The 17,488-nt window shown below is 33.9% G+C and overlaps 2 protein-coding genes across 2 annotated transcripts; one reads left to right on the forward strand and one right to left on the reverse strand.

Annotated features, from left to right (window-relative positions):
* Window positions 1-208: 208 nt before the first annotated feature.
* On the reverse strand, window positions 209-7,821 carry LOC108209931 (protein HLB1). The gene is made up of 14 exons (XM_017381148.2): window positions 7,287-7,821; window positions 6,552-6,668; window positions 6,151-6,220; window positions 5,937-6,050; window positions 5,464-5,547; window positions 4,397-4,447; window positions 4,050-4,079; window positions 3,839-3,901; window positions 3,512-3,577; window positions 2,797-2,925; window positions 2,597-2,632; window positions 2,127-2,246; window positions 1,343-1,531; window positions 209-561 (listed from the first exon to the last, which is right to left on the reverse strand). The coding sequence occupies exons 1-14, from the start codon at window positions 7,688-7,690 to the stop codon at window positions 454-456; spliced, it is 1,581 nt and encodes a 526-aa protein (XP_017236637.1). The 5' UTR covers window positions 7,691-7,821; the 3' UTR covers window positions 209-453.
* Window positions 7,822-8,344: 523 nt separating this feature from the next.
* Window positions 8,345-13,909, forward strand: LOC108205921 (embryogenesis-associated protein EMB8). The gene is made up of 8 exons (XM_017376047.2): window positions 8,345-8,770; window positions 9,850-9,978; window positions 10,171-10,302; window positions 11,548-11,690; window positions 11,785-11,882; window positions 11,973-12,067; window positions 12,576-12,629; window positions 13,278-13,909. The coding sequence occupies exons 1-8, from the start codon at window positions 8,384-8,386 to the stop codon at window positions 13,500-13,502; spliced, it is 1,263 nt and encodes a 420-aa protein (XP_017231536.1). The 5' UTR covers window positions 8,345-8,383; the 3' UTR covers window positions 13,503-13,909.
* Window positions 13,910-17,488: the final 3,579 nt, after the last annotated feature.

The following is a 17,488-nucleotide window of genomic DNA, read 5'->3' on the forward strand; positions in this document are numbered from 1 at the left end:
AGTTGTTTGAATATTTGAGTAGAGGTGTCTTTTAAAGTCGAAATTTATGTAAAAGGATTTAAAATTTGTTCACCTTCCAGATATTTATTTCAAATAATATAGTTGTTCAAGCACTTCTAGAGCACAAACCACTCCTATTTGCTAAATTTTGCTTCTTGCAAAGATATAGAATGTAGAGTTGCAGAACATGATATGACTATACAACTCATAATCAAAAGATGAAATTCTGGGGAATTCCTTCTACTAAAATATTATTTTAACTATGACGAAATTGCATGATACATTATGACAAACATTCACAACTTGATAAACCAAAATGCAGGTCGAAGTAATTGAGATTTAATAACATATACAAGTATTGTCTGAGAAGCCATACTCTTGGTCTCCATAATGAAAAGCGATGTCTACAAAAATCATTATTGTTGCGGTTACAACTCTGGATGTACCAACAAATTATCCAATTATACTTGCTAGCACCTCACTCTTTCCTCTTGCAAATATTGTGTAAACCAAACGAAATGCATCAAGCCAACCGTCCAACAAATCCCATGAATCAGCAATCTGTGGTGGTATTCAGAATCACATGTTTACTGTATTAGTTTTATCATAATAAAGAATCACCTAAAAAGCACAATTGCGAAAATAAATAAATTAATTGCGAAAATAAATAAATTAATGAATAAAATTAATGTGCATATTTGTCCAAATAGTGGCCAGCTAGCCGTATTTTGGTGCAGGAAAATATAGCAGACTTTACGGAGTTTTTCATATTATCAAGGGCATCTGTAATCCACATAAATGTGAAAGTTACATACAGAGAAGTCTTTTTATAACCTAAAAAGTTTAGGAATAATATGCAGCACATATCGCACTAAACTAGTCCTAATCCAGACTGATACGCCACCTGTTTCCCAAGGAAACAGAGATATAATTACAAGGGGAAGCTGGTAAAATATGGCAAAGGTTTGGCTTTTACATCTTTGAATTCTATTAAAGTTTAAAGCAACAGGGAGAAGCTTTAAAGACTGTACAAAGAATTTAGAGAGAGGAAACTCTTCCAAGAAAAACCCAAATCCCTACTGATGTCTTAGGCAATGAGACCACCTGAGTCAACTTGACCAACCCTATTAGTGTAATGAATATCCTCCATTAATTCAACAATCTGCGACTACATCTTTAGATTAAAACACGACATGATTAATTGGTAATGCTCCTACTAACAAGAAAGACATTACTGTGGAAATAAACAATTTTGACATGGCAGGACTACTCATTTGATTGGTTCTTCCCTTCCTAATCAAAGACAGAAACAAAGCAGGTGGATGTATTCAATTAAATTTACCAAGAAAAATGATCCATGAACTGTATCAACACAAAGAGCAGGACCAGCTGGTAAGGTCAGGTCAGCACATGGTGATACAGACACAATATCTGCAACATTAATTTCAACAAGTGACGACTTATGAATATTTTCTGCATCCCCAGATTTGGAAAGGCTTCTTGGCATTTGCCTGTCCTTTGCATTGTTGATCTGCACAAGATGAACAAAAGCACAGATCATAAAAACAGGTAATGCATCCAAGTTGTTCAAAATCTCGAAGGGCAGAGAAAACAGCTTATGCAGATTTCGACATTTAGTATAGTGAAGGTTCGAGCTTTTGCAGAAAAAAATTCTATCAAAGCTCCTAGCAGCGTTTTGCTCCTTCTTTATAGCTTATATACTCTAGTAATAGCCTTATGTAAAGTTCAATCCATATTCTATACAAAGAGCAGTTTGAAACTTTTTTAAATTAATTCACTTCTTTAATCTAAACGTGCAGCAATATGCACAAGGAAAGATATGCAAACCACGTACTCTGGAAATTGGTATTACTGTAATGTTAATATATCTTGTCAGTGTCAATTGTCAAGTAATATAAATAGGCATATTGATTCAGAATTTAGGAAACGGTAAATTCAAAAAATATCAAAAGCACTATTTTTATATGACACGACAAACTTTTCAGGTAAGAACTATCGTCGTAGAATGAAATAGCAAATAAAGACTTACAAGATTGTGGATATAGACATATAGTACATAAAGATTTTTCAATTTTACGTAAAAAAGTTATAATCTGATATTTAACCTGACGAAGTCCTTCATGGTTCAGTACAAACTGTGATCGTTTCCAATCACCATGAGGTGCAACTAGTACCCCTGCAGGTGGAGCTGTAAGGTATCCAACCTTTAGGTAAGGTAAAGGTAGCTGCATAATGTACAGTTTCTGTTAGAGAGATTTTAAGGTAAAGGAAATACAACTTTTTTACACCATGTACAAGGAAAAGTCAGTAAAGATATGTTGCACAGAATAATAAGGGCAGATACTAGATATTTCACATGTGCGACCTGGAGCCTTAGTCAGTTTTGAGCAGCAGATATGTAACAAAGTTAGACGATATGACAGCAGTTATGTGAATAGGTTAAACAAGAACATCATTGATATGAAGAGAATGTCACAAATGACCGTAAGCTTTTATAAAGGGAAAAATGCTAATACAATCGAGCTTGGAATCTGGCAGAAAATCTAGGTGCGAAATTGATTGTAGAATAACTAACCATAGACCGCACCAACTTCAAAGCACTGGTATAGACCTGTAAGAATTTTTTTGACATAATTACGCATGTCAGCATACACCACAATTTTTTTTCCAAATAATGACTCTCAGAGACGTTTCTAAAAGCTGATTAACCAAGTAATGATAGTTGCATTGCAAGAATATATGAACACCATTAACAAAAAAAAATGAGGTACTTACTGAGTAATTTGGTTTCAATGCATGAGCTGCTGCAATGTAGATAGCAGACTGACTGTATAGCTCATTCGAGGATACGTCATCTCCGTTGACGGGTAGTCCACTTCTTGACGTGTCCTCTGCTAAACCATACTACATTGACGGGAAAAATTAAACATTATGCATCAAATATTTCAGAATTATTTATCCAGTGCTCTTTTGTGCTTGACATGTATTACAAGCATTATGTATACTATGCATGAGCATTATTCAATCTGATAAAAAAGAGATCACATGTACAAAGAATGTCTTATACCTTATGCAGAACACCAACTAAATATCAAAAAATTATCTATTTACATTCCAATAGGAAAAGAAAGATCTAAGTTTGACTATGAACGGAGAGGAACAGGGTCTAATTGTATTTGGATCTGAAATTTTTGCTAGTGGCATACATTGGTCCAGTTGAGTACTAGAGTGAACTGCTGGTTTCATTGTTGCATAGACTTTGTGATTGTTTCACATAACAAAAAAGGAAATCATATGGTTGTTGAGTGCATAACTTTGTCACAACAACAGCTGTGTAGGTCTAGAATTCCATATGGCTTGATAGTAACTTAACAAAACAGTACTGCCAAAGTATACAGATCAAAATGTACAATTGGACATACGGAGATCAATATTACAATTTCCATACTGTAGTATTGATGTAAATGCAAAGAAATAGTTACATACTGACCAGAACCGTCCCTAAATTGTAGATTGCTCTGTGAAAATCAAATTGCAACTGTATTGCTGACCGGAACTGCATTAATAAAATGAAATGCAAGCTTAGGAAAATCAAGGAAATAAAAAAAGAAACTCCATTCATTATACAAAAAGTCCTTGCAAACAAACACAGTCTTTGAAAATTTTTCAACCAGGCATCTTTTTATGGAACTGAGGGTGAATCAGACAAGTTTAAATAGAAAGATGCACAAAAACACACACACACGCACGCACACATAAATGTAGACTTAATTTTATGATAACCAGAAAATCTCTCAAGTCTCAAAAAAATTGGTACCTTGCTTATCGCAGCTTTTACAATAGTGTACTTCTCTCGTGCAGGAACAATTACACTCAGTTCCTGAAATGCAGATGATGATAAGAATGTATAACATTATAAGTATAATATAAATAAATATAAAGATTCTTTAAAAAAAACATAGTATATCATGTGAAAACACACCCAAAAATGACTGATCATAAAAGGACTATTATCAAATCTATAGTACCTGTAGAGCAAGTCCCCAGTTGTTGAGTGCCTGAAATAAGTATTGCTGACATATTAGAACTACAACATAATGATAGTATTATTTACATAATGTACTACAGCAATATATCTTTTATATAGAGAAGAGACTAGAAGAACGGCATTGGAGGAGACGAGGAATCAAAGTCTCGAACCACATAGAACTAATAGAAGAGAAATAGCCATGCTAACTATTAAAAATAGTATGTTTAGGGTGAAAAATGATTGGGTGTCGAGGTCCATCATTTGTTATTTGTTCTTAAAAAGAAAAAAAGATAGAGAAGATATATAACAAAAAGATGATTAACTCAAACTTTTGTCAAATGTTACCTGTGGACTGTTCCAATTTAGTTTAACCGCTTGCTCGTAGTTTTTTGCTGCCTGCAAACAGCATAGAATATAATCACCAATATTAATAGTCATTAAAGCAAATCTGTCAACTTTCACAGAAAAAGAGTATTGCAAGATGGAACATAAAGAAACAACAAAAATGAAACATTTTCCAAAAGCTGTATATACACATACAAGAGGCAAAATGCATGTCTTACAAATCTTGTAAGAAACAAGTAATTTCAGTGAAGGTAAGGCAGTGCGAATTAAAGCAATTTGTATCCAAACGGTGTTTTTAAAGGCACACTAACCTCACCTCGTATGGCCAAGAAGCGAGGTGCCCATCTCTCTTTGAAGTGAAACCTAATTAGACCTATTATATACATATAAATTCCAATTTTCTACTCCAACCAATGCAATTACATTTCTGCTTCTTCCTCGTTCGCTTTTCCTTTTCTTACAAGGCCTGCTTCTTTACAATGGGTGTCTTCTTTTCTATGTGTGCTTTATTAGATTTGAGAACTTCTGAGAATATATGATGTCAAAAAAACTTCCAACCTACTTCATGGTTTTAATCGCCTTGTTGTAACAGTAACCCTAAACAAATGTTGCTGATAATCCTTCTATTAGAAATATACAAATTTAAAAGGGCAACATATCTTAAATACTAAAATTTCACTTAAAAACCTTAGCAGAATATCATTATCATGATAGTTCGCCTTGTATATTTCATGCAATTTATCTTCTTTGTTTCAGAGAACTATTTTTGTTATTAGAATTACGATTTTAGTTATAGTTATTAGTTTTCTAATTTATTCGTCCAATCAAGTTCATAATCTTTTTTCTCATTTCAGTTGTATTTGGTTCATAAATAACTAAAAATTTGCTTCATTTGGTACACATCAAGTTTACATTTATATTTGAAGATAGAATTTAATTTTTTCATAACCCTTGCTCCTCTCTTCAATGAAGCACGAAGTGAGAGGTATCTTTACGCCTTAGTGTGCCTCTCACTTTAAAGAACACAAAGTGTGAAAATATAACATGAGAGCATCAAGAGGTTGTACCTGTTTCCATAGTTCTTCAGCTTCCTTTGTACGACCACGCATTTTTGCTCGATCAGAAATAGCAATGGCCCAATTATAATATGCCTATTCGAAGACAAGAATCAGATTTTGTGATTTAGGAGAGAGCCACAATAAAGGATAAGTGCACATTTTGGTAAATGCTAATCGTTAAATTGCTCGAGTCGGATAAAATTTAACTTAATAGGAATGAAATTTTTTAATTCCATTCTCTCTCTGTCAAGTATGGACAAACTCAAATGTGCAAGTTTCATTGTCCATCCAGTAGTACAGCAATCAAAATTTTACTAAAACACTAGAACATGTCTTCTTGACAGTCTAGTTGGACAACACACCATTATGCAACGGCTAAATTACAAAACATTCCCCCTCACCCCAAATCATGATGACACGTATTGAAGATAAGACAGTGTAGTTAATATAGTGGAATTGGCGACATGAGACTTGGTACATACATCATGCAGTGTAGGGCAAAGACGTGTTGCATCAGCATACTTTTTGCATGCCTCTTCAAGTAAAGCATCTTTAGAGGGAGAACTGGAATCTGGACTAACATTATCTGCACTTTCCTGCAAGGAATAATAAAATTGTGGAGATTAAGTTGAAACCATGTAAACTGGACATCTTGTTAATTACAGCAAATGGAGGTTAAATTCACAGAAGAAAGACCTGAAGAACCAGAGCCCAATTGTAAAGAGCATCATAATCTTCTGGATTTCTCTCTACTGCACTGGCATATCTGCAAATAACATCAAAGTGCATAATATTAATGTATAATATGTAGAGCGTTTCGCTGCAAATAATTTAAATATCTTCAGCTCAGCCCAGAGTATGTAATCAATCTAACTAACATCAATTTGTCTTTGGGGAAAAAAAGAAGCAGCAATGTTTCACTATATGATTTATACTTCATACAATGACAACCACTATTAAGCATGGTATCCATAAGGTCACTTAGATCCAATTTCCATTACACTATATTTACTACAACATAGCGTGAGATAATAAGTGACAATTCCATTACCCTATATTATGCTATCATAATTCCAAACTAAGCACTGCAGGTCTACCTTTGTGCGGCAAACGTAAGAATTCGTTGCCGGGACCTCCCTTCCTCATCTGCACTCATCACGCCATTGATCAAATCCATAGCAGTACTATTCTGTTGGTGGGTTGTGCTTTCTTGACTGGAATAACAAAAAACAAATATGGGCATGGAATGGATAAACTCACTTGGAGTATAACATGACAAATAAATCAAACCATTACCCTACACATTTAACTGAAACTTCAAATGTTCAATATGCCAGATTTATTCATACCTAGGAATTATTATTTTCCTTCAAATTACCAAACCTCGAGCTTTTAGTTAGCATTCAACAGCATGGCTATGAGCCTATGACTCAATCAGTGGACATAATTACTAGCACATTCTTTATTGAAGGCCTTATCCTTTTTTACTGCATTTTCAAAATATTTTTCCCAAATTACAATCCCTTCCCACCATACGGGAATCGGGATACACATCCTCAGAATATACATATCTAACCTTTTCTATCAAGATTCCTGCTTTCACATTCTACTCATATCAAAATGCATATCTAACCTAGCAATTCCTACCCGTCTTTCCAACTTGTGAAATCTTGGATCATCCTACTCAAAATCATAACATTCAAGTCCCCCACATTTCTCTATAACTACAACAAACACATCCCAAACAAATCACACAAAAACCACAATTCCCACCCGCAACATTAAAACAGAAACAACACTAACAATCAAACAGCAAAGTTCAAGAAAACCACCTGCGAGGAGTGGCGGCAGCAGGATCTTCGCTCTGCTCCTCAGTCTTCAACTCATCCAACAGCTCCCTCATTGTCAATGTCCTATTCACTTCCCCTTTCTTCTCCTCCACCGGTATCGCCTCACCGGTTGCCTGATCACCTGCATTGGCTTCATCACCAGCACTAGCCTGTTCCGGTTTCGATTCCGGTTCCTGTTCTAGTTGCAGGCTTTCCTGGGTCTGGATCGGAGCGTAAGTGGGTTGTGCTTCCGGCTCAATTTCATTTTCCGGCGAAGTTTGGGGTTGTGATTCGGGTTCTTGGGATCCGATTTGTGGATTACTGGGTTGGTCCAAATTGGGATCTGGGTCAGTTTCGGGTTGAAGTTGGGTGGAAGTGGGTTGTGGTTCGGATCCTTGGTCGGACATGTTTTGATAGCAGAAGAGTTGGAATGAATCAAAGCTTGAAGTTTATTGTGTAATGCTCATGAAGATCTGTTGCTTATTCAGAGTAAACTTTATGATTGTAAGTATAATATTGTAACTAAAAAAATATTTTTGGCGTGGGAAAAAAAAAAATTGGCCATTTTTTTTATAGAGATTTTGTTTAATTTCAAATATTTAAGATTTTTATTTATTTATTTATTTATAAATGTTACTCTGTCCCATTTAATTGTATACGATTCTTTCAACTGCTCGACACGCATTTCAATGTTCTTATAAAATATAGTCCCGTAACTTATTTTTAAGATTTTTTTTTCTGAATAAAAATATAATATCCAAACTTTAAATCAGAAAAAAAAATTAAAAATAAATTACACAACTACACTTTACAGGAGCATTAAAGTCTGTGTCGCGTTCTCCCCCAATGCAGTAGTATTTAACTAACCCATTATAAGATATTTAATCAAAATTATAAATTATTATTGAAATTTTGATGATATTTAATTAATTATAATTGTTTTTTGAAAAATTCGGTGGAGATAATTATATAAAAATTATTAAATTTAGATGTTGCTAACTTTATTTATTTATGGCCAACTTTATTTATCTTTGAAAATATTAAAATAATAAAATAACTCTATTCGAATAAGTTAAAGCAAAGCAAGCTACAACAGCCAAATGGCTCGAGCCTTAGCCGCGCACTCCACCTCCCTCTTCACCTCCGCGGCGGCTCCGACTAACCATTTCCGGCGCCGATCTCTCCGACTTTATCGGGTCCACGTCATCAAGCCACCGAAAATGTCGTACCACCACCCATCAGTGGAAGTTATCGGAGACTTGCTGGTCCCACAACTCCACACTCTAAAACGGCCTTATAATCCCTATCCTCTGATTGGTTGGAACTGCCACGTGGAAACTATATTTGCTGCGTGGTTTCGCACGCTTCCCGAGGTGAGGTTTAAGAGACAGTGTCTGAGGAGCCAGGATGGTGGGTCCCTTGCTCTTGATTGGGTCGCTGGTGACGTGTCCAAGTTGCCTGCTGATTCTCCCATTCTCATTCTGCTCGTAAGTCGATCAACGAATAATTACGAATAATTATAAAATTTTATGTACAGACATTGCTTTAGTATGTGGCGTTTGCAAGTTATTGGTCGTTTAATTTTGCTGTGAATGTAGGTGTAGGGGGTGTTTATCGGATTTCATTCGATGAAGTTGTTAACTTGATATTGAATTTGAGGATATTCGATAATTATTTGAAGTAGATGATCTTGAAATGATACTAATACTTAAGGCCAAGGCCGGGAGTTTGCACTTTGCTTTGAAAAAACCTTAAGCTATGCGCTTTCTATCTTGCTCTGTGATCAAGTAGGTTGATTAAGGTGGATGTACTTTTGAAATCGTGGCTCACAATTTTCTTCATATAAAACCGGAAATTTTTGACTGCGGGCAACTTAAAGAATGAACACAATCTTCATACGCCAGAGCTACTCGAGCTTGGCTCATGAAAATATTCTAATTCGGCTTTGACTAAATTGTGCATGAAATTATTAAGTTCGTGGCTCGCGAGCTAATCGAGCTTTTATTATTATTTATATATTATTGTATTACCATTTACTATATATTACTTATATTATATATTTAATTGAGCTGAATTGCATTCGAGCTTTTTTGAATATGTAGTTAAGTTGATTTGAGCTTTTGTTTCGAGTCGAGCCAGAACATATCAAACTTTTGTCCAGCGCCAGCCGAGTTTTAAACTTGAAATTTATGGCTCGTTGAACTCAGATTCGAGCTCGAACCCGAAATTTTTAAGTCGAACTTGAATTTGAGGCTGACAGTGATTGACTCGGCTCGGCTCATTTACAGCCCTATGTGAACAATTTGCACTTAGGTGTCGTAATTACATACTCCCTTCCACTATACCTCCACAAGGCTTACTGTATAAGCAAGAGAAGAGGGGTATCCTCGGGCCAAGTCTTGCAGAAGTTGTGTATTGTAGATTATATAGTATATATGACTAAAAGTTTTTGCTTAACATTTATTATTTGGTTAATATATATTTGATTTTATTAATGTGAAGAATTTTTTTTAGTAAAGCTTATATCGGATGCATACCATAACAATGAATTAGCATGATGATGCAGCCAGGTCTTACAGGGGGAAGTGAGGACTCCTATGTAAGGCATATGCTGTTAAGAGCAAGAAGTATGGGATGGAGAGTAGTCGTGTTTAATAGCCGTGGTTGTGGAGATAGTCCTGTCACTACATCCCAGGTATACTGTACTCTCTTCTTTTTTGTTACATACAGAGACAATTTTATCTTGAAAACTCGTTAGTGGCACTACTGAAGTCATAATATCAAGTTGCGTGCTGATTTTGATTGCTCGCTCTAGTATGTTACCATCAGTGACTTAAAGCAAGAAAAAAATAGTCATATGTTGTTCATGTTTGCCCCCATATTGCAGTTCTATTCAGCTTCCTACACAGAAGATATCCGTCAAGTAGTCAGACATGTGGGCTGCCGGTATCCTGAAGCCAAATTATATGCTGCCGGTTGGTCTATTGGGGCAAATATCCTTGTTCACTACTTGGGTCAGGTTGGATCATTGGATCATTATATGCTTTTGTTATTTCTGAATGTTATATTTCCGAAAACTACCTGCCTCATAAGTGTCTAGTTCTACCTTATTCGATTATTCTGCCCAGAAGAAGAAAGAATGATCAGATTGAAAGAAGACTATTTTAGAAGTCAACAAAGAACATAAGTACTCCCATTTCTATTGAGCGTAGTACATTATGTTCTTGTTTAGTGTCTGGAACAAGTATTAGCCTTATTATTATTACTCGTCTGATATACTGAAACATTTTATTGGGCTAATCTCAATAGGAATATTATCATTAGATATTTTAGAACATTTAATTAATCAATGCTCTATGTTCATAAAGGAAATCATTTGTTTATCTTCTCTAAAGTCTTCAGTGGCATACCTGTAGTTGTTGCCTGCTATCGAATGTAAAAGCTATATACTTTCTATTGGATCAATATTGGCTCCTTGTGGTCCTATTGGCCTTCCATGGTAGAAATCTACTATATTCATAATTTCTTTATTATCTTTTACTCTAATATTTATTAAAAACATATTCACATCTTTAAACATAGGCCCTGTTTGAGCAAAGTTGGAAAGTAGAAACTGGTGATTTTCATGGTTATGAAGTGGCAACCATTACTTATATCTTTGACCATAGTAACTCTTTCTTGAAAAATGCACCAGAACTGAATTTTATTTTATTTATTTTATTTTATTTTAATTGTTGCCCTGATACAGCAGCTGGATACTGCATGCTTCTTTATTATTTCAATTATGTCCCATCACACTGTTCCCTAGCAACTCTTATGAATTATGAATCTATGATGTATGGACAGAACTGAAAGTTGTGTCATTGGTGCCCTGAGGCTCAGCTAAATGCTTCATGCTTCTTTATCATTTCATGTATGTCCAATCTCACCTCGGACCTAATTAAAAATAAAAATAAAAACATGAACATTTTCGACCTTTCAACTTTGGATTCTCGACATGTGATATTATTTAAGGAGTAACAAGAGATAACCAACATCCTGAAGCTAGCATCAAATTGCTTGTAATTTGATCATGATCGATTTTTTAAATAACATATTTTAGATTTGAAGTTCTACCTAATACTGGAAGAAAGAAGGGGTAACTTAGTAGTTTTAATAGCCACATTCTCAAAATGGCAAACATTTTTCTGCTGTAATTATCGAACATCAAAATGCGTGAATGTTATCACTCGTCACTGCTTTGTAATATGGAGTGTGATTGCAGGAATCTGACACTTGCCTTCTTTCTGGTGCTGTGTCCTTGTGTAATCCTTTCGATTTGGTCATCGCAGATGAAGATTTCCATAAGGGCTTTAACAATGTCTATGACAAAGCTCTTGCAAGTTCTCTCCGCAAGATTTTTAAGAAGTAATACTTTGTGACGATTTTTGGTCCTCATGTCTGAATATTTGTTTAGATCTTCGTATGTAATCTACATTGCAAGTATCTTTGATTTTTCCAGACATGCTCCTCTGTTTGAAGACATGGGAGGTGAATATAATATCCCTCTAGCTGCCAGTGCGAAGACTGTCAGAGAATTTGATGATGGAATCACTCGAGGTAAAGTCATATAGATATCAACATGGCTGCACTATATTCCATAATTTCCATTGTTCACCTTGTTAACGGATTTTTTGTGACACCTGGCAGTTTCATTCGGTTTCAAGTCAGTGGATGACTACTATTCATACTCGAGCAGTTCTAAAGTTATAAAAAATGTTCGCATACCATTACTTTGCATACAGGTACATCCTAGATAATGCATTTATGCCATGAAGTCAAATTCCTTGAAACTCATCAAAATCAACTAAATCGATTTAATTTTTTAGGGGAGATGTATTCTTCTGTAGGAGAAATGTACACCAAATTCTGATATCAGCTCCATCTGGATCTCTTTCTCTCTCTCTCATGATCTAGTCTATGCAATCACCCCACCTTTTTTTTAGCTTCTTATGGTGTACCTTTGAGTTCAGAATTCAACTCTAACAGTGTTATTACAAAGCACATAGGATATTTACGTATCAATTTGACACCCTTCAAATTACCGATTGAATTTATAATGACTATTAATAATTCTTGATGACATTTACAAGGCTAAGTCTTGCCATTTGTATATTCTTCTTCTTCAAATGGAAATAGCATTGTGTTTATTGTGGCTTCAGCTCTGCTCTCATATTTGGGTGCTAGTAGTGGATTATTCTTCTGGAGGAGACCTTTGTCATAGTATGTCTAAATTTTCTAGTGACTTTACAGGCTGAAAATGATCCAATTGCTCCATCTAGAGGAATTCCTTACGAAGACATTAAGGTATGAGTCCCTGTCTTGTAAAAATGGTTCATCACTTCATCTTCAACAACTTTGTCAGAGCAGCAAGTTTATTATTTACCAATACTACTCTTTTCATCTCTAGCTATCACCTACAGCCTATTTGGTCTTATTGTTAGGTTTCAGACAGTTTGTGAATTAGAACTGAAATTTTTATGATATATTGTTGTTAAAATGGTATTATGTTCATATAGCTTTCCTTGTTTCATTTAAGTGTCAGCACTGCGAAGATTTACTTGCCTTTTGTACTACTGCAGCCTGTCACCTAAAGAAATGAGAAAAAGAAGTTTAATCTTTCCATCTATAAAATCTGTGAAGTTGATCATGCCTTCTGTAAACTTCGTGCTAAAAATTGCTTTTCTCCACCTTACAATTTTCTTTCGTCTCACTGATCTTTGCTTTGCAAGTTTATGTTTCATATAATCTCAGCTCGTTTGTTGAATAATTTGACAACATTTGTGCAGCCTGTGCCAGCTATTGAGTTCAAATATCTAATAAATATCACTTAATGTATATATTGCATATATTATTCTGCTAGAACTTGGATAATTGTTTACATTGAATACGTTACAACATTGCCATGTCATTCCCCTAGTGCCTGCCTTGATGAATAATTGAATGTTGCTTCAGGGAAACCCAAACTGTTTATTGATAGTTACACCAAAAGGTGGACATTTAGGGTGGGTTGCAGGCGATGAAGCTCCTCGTGGAGCTCCATGGACTGATCCTCTGGTGATGGATTTCTTGCAAAATTTAGAAACTAATGCAGGATCACATACCTCTTCATCTAATTCTAGCAGGCCAAATGAAAACGTCCACCAATCGACGGATCAAATGGACCCCCTTAAGGTATAGCAGAAGCAAAGCACAGTCATATTCTTGTGCATCAAATAAAGATGCATATGTCTAGTTGTACTGGGTATGATTCAACAACCAAAATTATTGTTATATAAGCTGGTGGGCACCAATATGAATCATCTGATTATATCCATTCATTCCTTGGAGGGTGTCTTCTACATGTGACAAACAAGAATCTTTGGCACCTTTGCAGATACCATAGAAGTAATATACTTGTGTAATTATGAAAACTGGTAGACAACATTATTGCTGTGGAGTCATTGAATCTTTTGCAAAGTGAGGCCGTATGGGGGTCATGACTCATGTGTGATGCATGTCAGTGTGCTCTCCTGCCCTACCCGAGTCCCTTTTCAGCCCTGTATCATCATTGCACCAAGTAATGGAATGTGTAAAAATCTCATGCATACAGATTTAACTACACTACATATCATGTTCACCCTGATACCCCCAGAATACTATATCCATATGGGGGTCATTTTTTTAACATTTTTTGAAAATGACATATTTTTCTTCACTATTATTTAAAATATAAAACAACACACCATTTTGCCTAGTTTTTCTTCTTTTCTTTACCTTTCTCTGTTCATTGGGACTAATCGAGGATATACTACAGTAATTGAATGGAAACTCACAGGTCACAAGTGAATTGTAATATAAAATAGGTAATAATTAAATTTCTAATTTTCTATTTATCGACGAGTCATTATTTTAATTTAGTGGCTCTTAGACATCCTGGAATTTTTTTTAAAAAATATTTGAAACTTAGTCAAACAGCCCATTACCGAGTGAAATACTATTCCACACAGATTAAATGTGAAGTAGTATCTATCATCATCACCTCCCTCACCCTTGGAGAAACTCAGTTCTTATCTCCACGCACTACATTATCTCTTGGCTGCTTTCTATTTTATTTTACCAATATATATTTATTTATTTAAATGGCCCTCCTTCTTTTTCCTTTTAGTATGTTTATATAAAGTTCTGGATATGTCGGGCAGCGCAGTCGACATTATTCTTATCCGACTCTCTTATACTTTATAGTTTTCAATATATTTTCAATATACACTTATATCGTTTTGATGGCCGAATAAGAAATGAATTTAATTAGCGTATTGGGTTGGCTCATAATTATTCTGCTATAATCTTCTTAATTTTACAATGTAGTGCTCGCCTTCTTTATTCAATCAATTCAAAAATTTCACGATAAAAGACACATTTTAAATACGGCCGCGCCGTTGTCGGTTTGTAATCATGAAAATCATTATTTAAAACGATTAGTTACAACCATTCAGCCATTGAAATACACAAATTCCAAAAGTATACTACTAGTAACTTCTTTTTTTTTTTTGACGGAAAGTATAGTAACTTTTTTGTGAATTGATTAACCGTTTTAGTTCACTAGAAAAGATAGCTTGCATTTTACAAGAAATATTCTAAATAATATTTTGTTACATATTCTAAAAAATTACATATATTTGTATACTGTAACAATAATTTGTAGCACCAACTTTTAGACATTAGTAAGGTATAGATATAGATAGCGGCGGGGAGACTTAAAACACAGGCTAAACTCGTAAAATCAACTAAAAATAATTTTAGCATGAATTTTCCTAAAAAATCAGTATACCAAAAGAAAATGAGGACGTTATATATGTTGATATGCCGTGCTGAAACATAAATAGGCAAAAGGGAGGGTGATACAGGTAGTTGCAAGTAATCGGTCAATTAACATGCATATATTGCGTAAAATTTATCAAAATTTTAAGATATTATGTTTCGATGCTACTGTATACAATTAAACCTCGATTAAGTAATATTCGATAAAGTAATAACCTCGCTTAAATAATAAATTTTGTCGGTTCCAACTTGGGCCAATATCGTAAAGTAATATTTTCGCTAAAAGCATAAGATAATAAAAATTTAAAAATTCATTAAAAGCCCAGGTAATATGTAAAGTAATAATTCATGAATTATATATATGAATATTATATATATATATAATTTATATGAATTCAAAATTCAGTCCTTTTTAAAATATGAATCCATAATAGATTGATTCTTTTCATCAAGACAAAAATTAACCTCATCCTTGACTTTATGTAAAGGATAAATAACTCCGATATGTTTTGCTCATATTGTAACATGTATACTCTATCTATCTATCTAGTGCATGCATGAATCTAGTTTTCACATATGATTAATTATTATAAAAGTAATTTTAAATCAAATACATTGCTTTTGACTGATTCTTGTTTTTAAAAGTAAAGAATTATAATTTATAAACATATAGAAATTTGGTAAAATAATAAAATATTACTTTATCAATAAAGTAATAAAATATTATTATATCGATAAAATAATAAATTCGGTAAAGTAATATTTTTTCCCGGTGCGAGGGGTATTACTTTAAAGAGGTTTAACTGTATTGATCTATTACATTTTAAAAATAATATACAATTTTATATAATTTTATTATAACAATAAATAATATGAGTTTTTACTACAGTGCTATAGAGATTGCCACGTATGCTCTACACGTGCACAGATGTACATGGTACCACATGAAAGAGGTTTGCTGACCGAAACACCCAACTCATGCACGTCTCTCTTTTTTTCACAAAGTTCCAGCGACTTCTCTATTTTCCGAATTTAGCGGGCCTCGATGTTTATCTCCTTAATATTATTTACATTTTTCTTGTTAATAAATAATTTATAGACTGTCACAGACTAATCATATGAAGTCTTCCGTGATCAAGACTGATCATATATGAAATCAAGTCTACTAAGATTAATGTTGGATCAAAAAAATAAAAAGAAGTCTACTAAGATTACCTAAACTTATTTTTGCACACCCTATCTCCTGTTTTGTACCAAATTACCCTTGTGTTTTTTTCCCAATCAAATATCTCATTAATTCAAAAGGGTATTTTAGTACAAAATAGATAGAAGGGTGTGCATAAATCAATTTAGGGTGTGCATAAATCAGCACCCTTAATCTATATACATAGATATCGTTATTGTTAGAGTACAATTCTCACATGTTCGTAGTCATATTAGTTGAGGACTATATTTTCGTTAATTTGTTGTACATATTTGCCACGTTCTTCTTGAAATCAAATTACGAGAAACCAACACCACAAGAGTTTTCTGGCCCAAACAAGACTTTTAGTTCTTGAAGATGTAGAATTACAAAATGATGATGAAATTAAAAACGTGCAAGTGGAAAGACAGTAACAAAGAAATCAAATATACGACCAAGTTACGCTGCTCGGTTTCAATTTTAAATACGCAAGATTTTATTCTCGAGAGAATTTATGGACTAATATTTATGTAAGTCCATGCATGTACCTTGTATTATGTGCTTTATACACTTTCAGATACTTAGCGGTATCCTTGTAAAAAAAAACAAAAACAAAATTGATGGTGGTAAAATACCACAGTCCAGTTCTCTAATATCAAAGTTTTGTTAAATTGATATTTAAAATTTATAATTTCACTGCTAAATCAGACATAATTCACTTTAATATATACGATAACCAGTTTCAGGTGATTGATTATAACGGTAAGACCGTGTATAACTTTCTGACATAATGAATAATGTTACGTAAATTTAATCCAATGATCTATTTTTATTTATTGGATTTCATTATTATTAATTTGCAGAATCATTAAGGAATTTACGAAATATTGAAGAGCGAATCATGTATATAAATTAGCGACATCAAGAAAAAGATTTTAAATTAATTAACATATTAGTGTCATATTAGTATCAGTAAATGAGAAAAGATTGTGTCAATTACTATGAAATCAAGACACACACATAAAAATATAAAATCCGTATCTTAAATATTTCACGCGAGTAAAAAACGACTAGATTCAATGTACGGAAGATTGAACATGATCCAAATTCGTATAACAGTACACAAATTCGATAATAACAAATATTGTTTATTAGACGGTTTAATTTCGATTTGTGTAGCTGT

The sequence above is a fragment of the Daucus carota genome, chromosome 2 (assembly GCF_001625215.2).
Source record: "Daucus carota subsp. sativus chromosome 2, DH1 v3.0, whole genome shotgun sequence".
In the NCBI taxonomy this organism is placed as follows: domain Eukaryota; kingdom Viridiplantae; phylum Streptophyta; class Magnoliopsida; order Apiales; family Apiaceae; genus Daucus; species Daucus carota.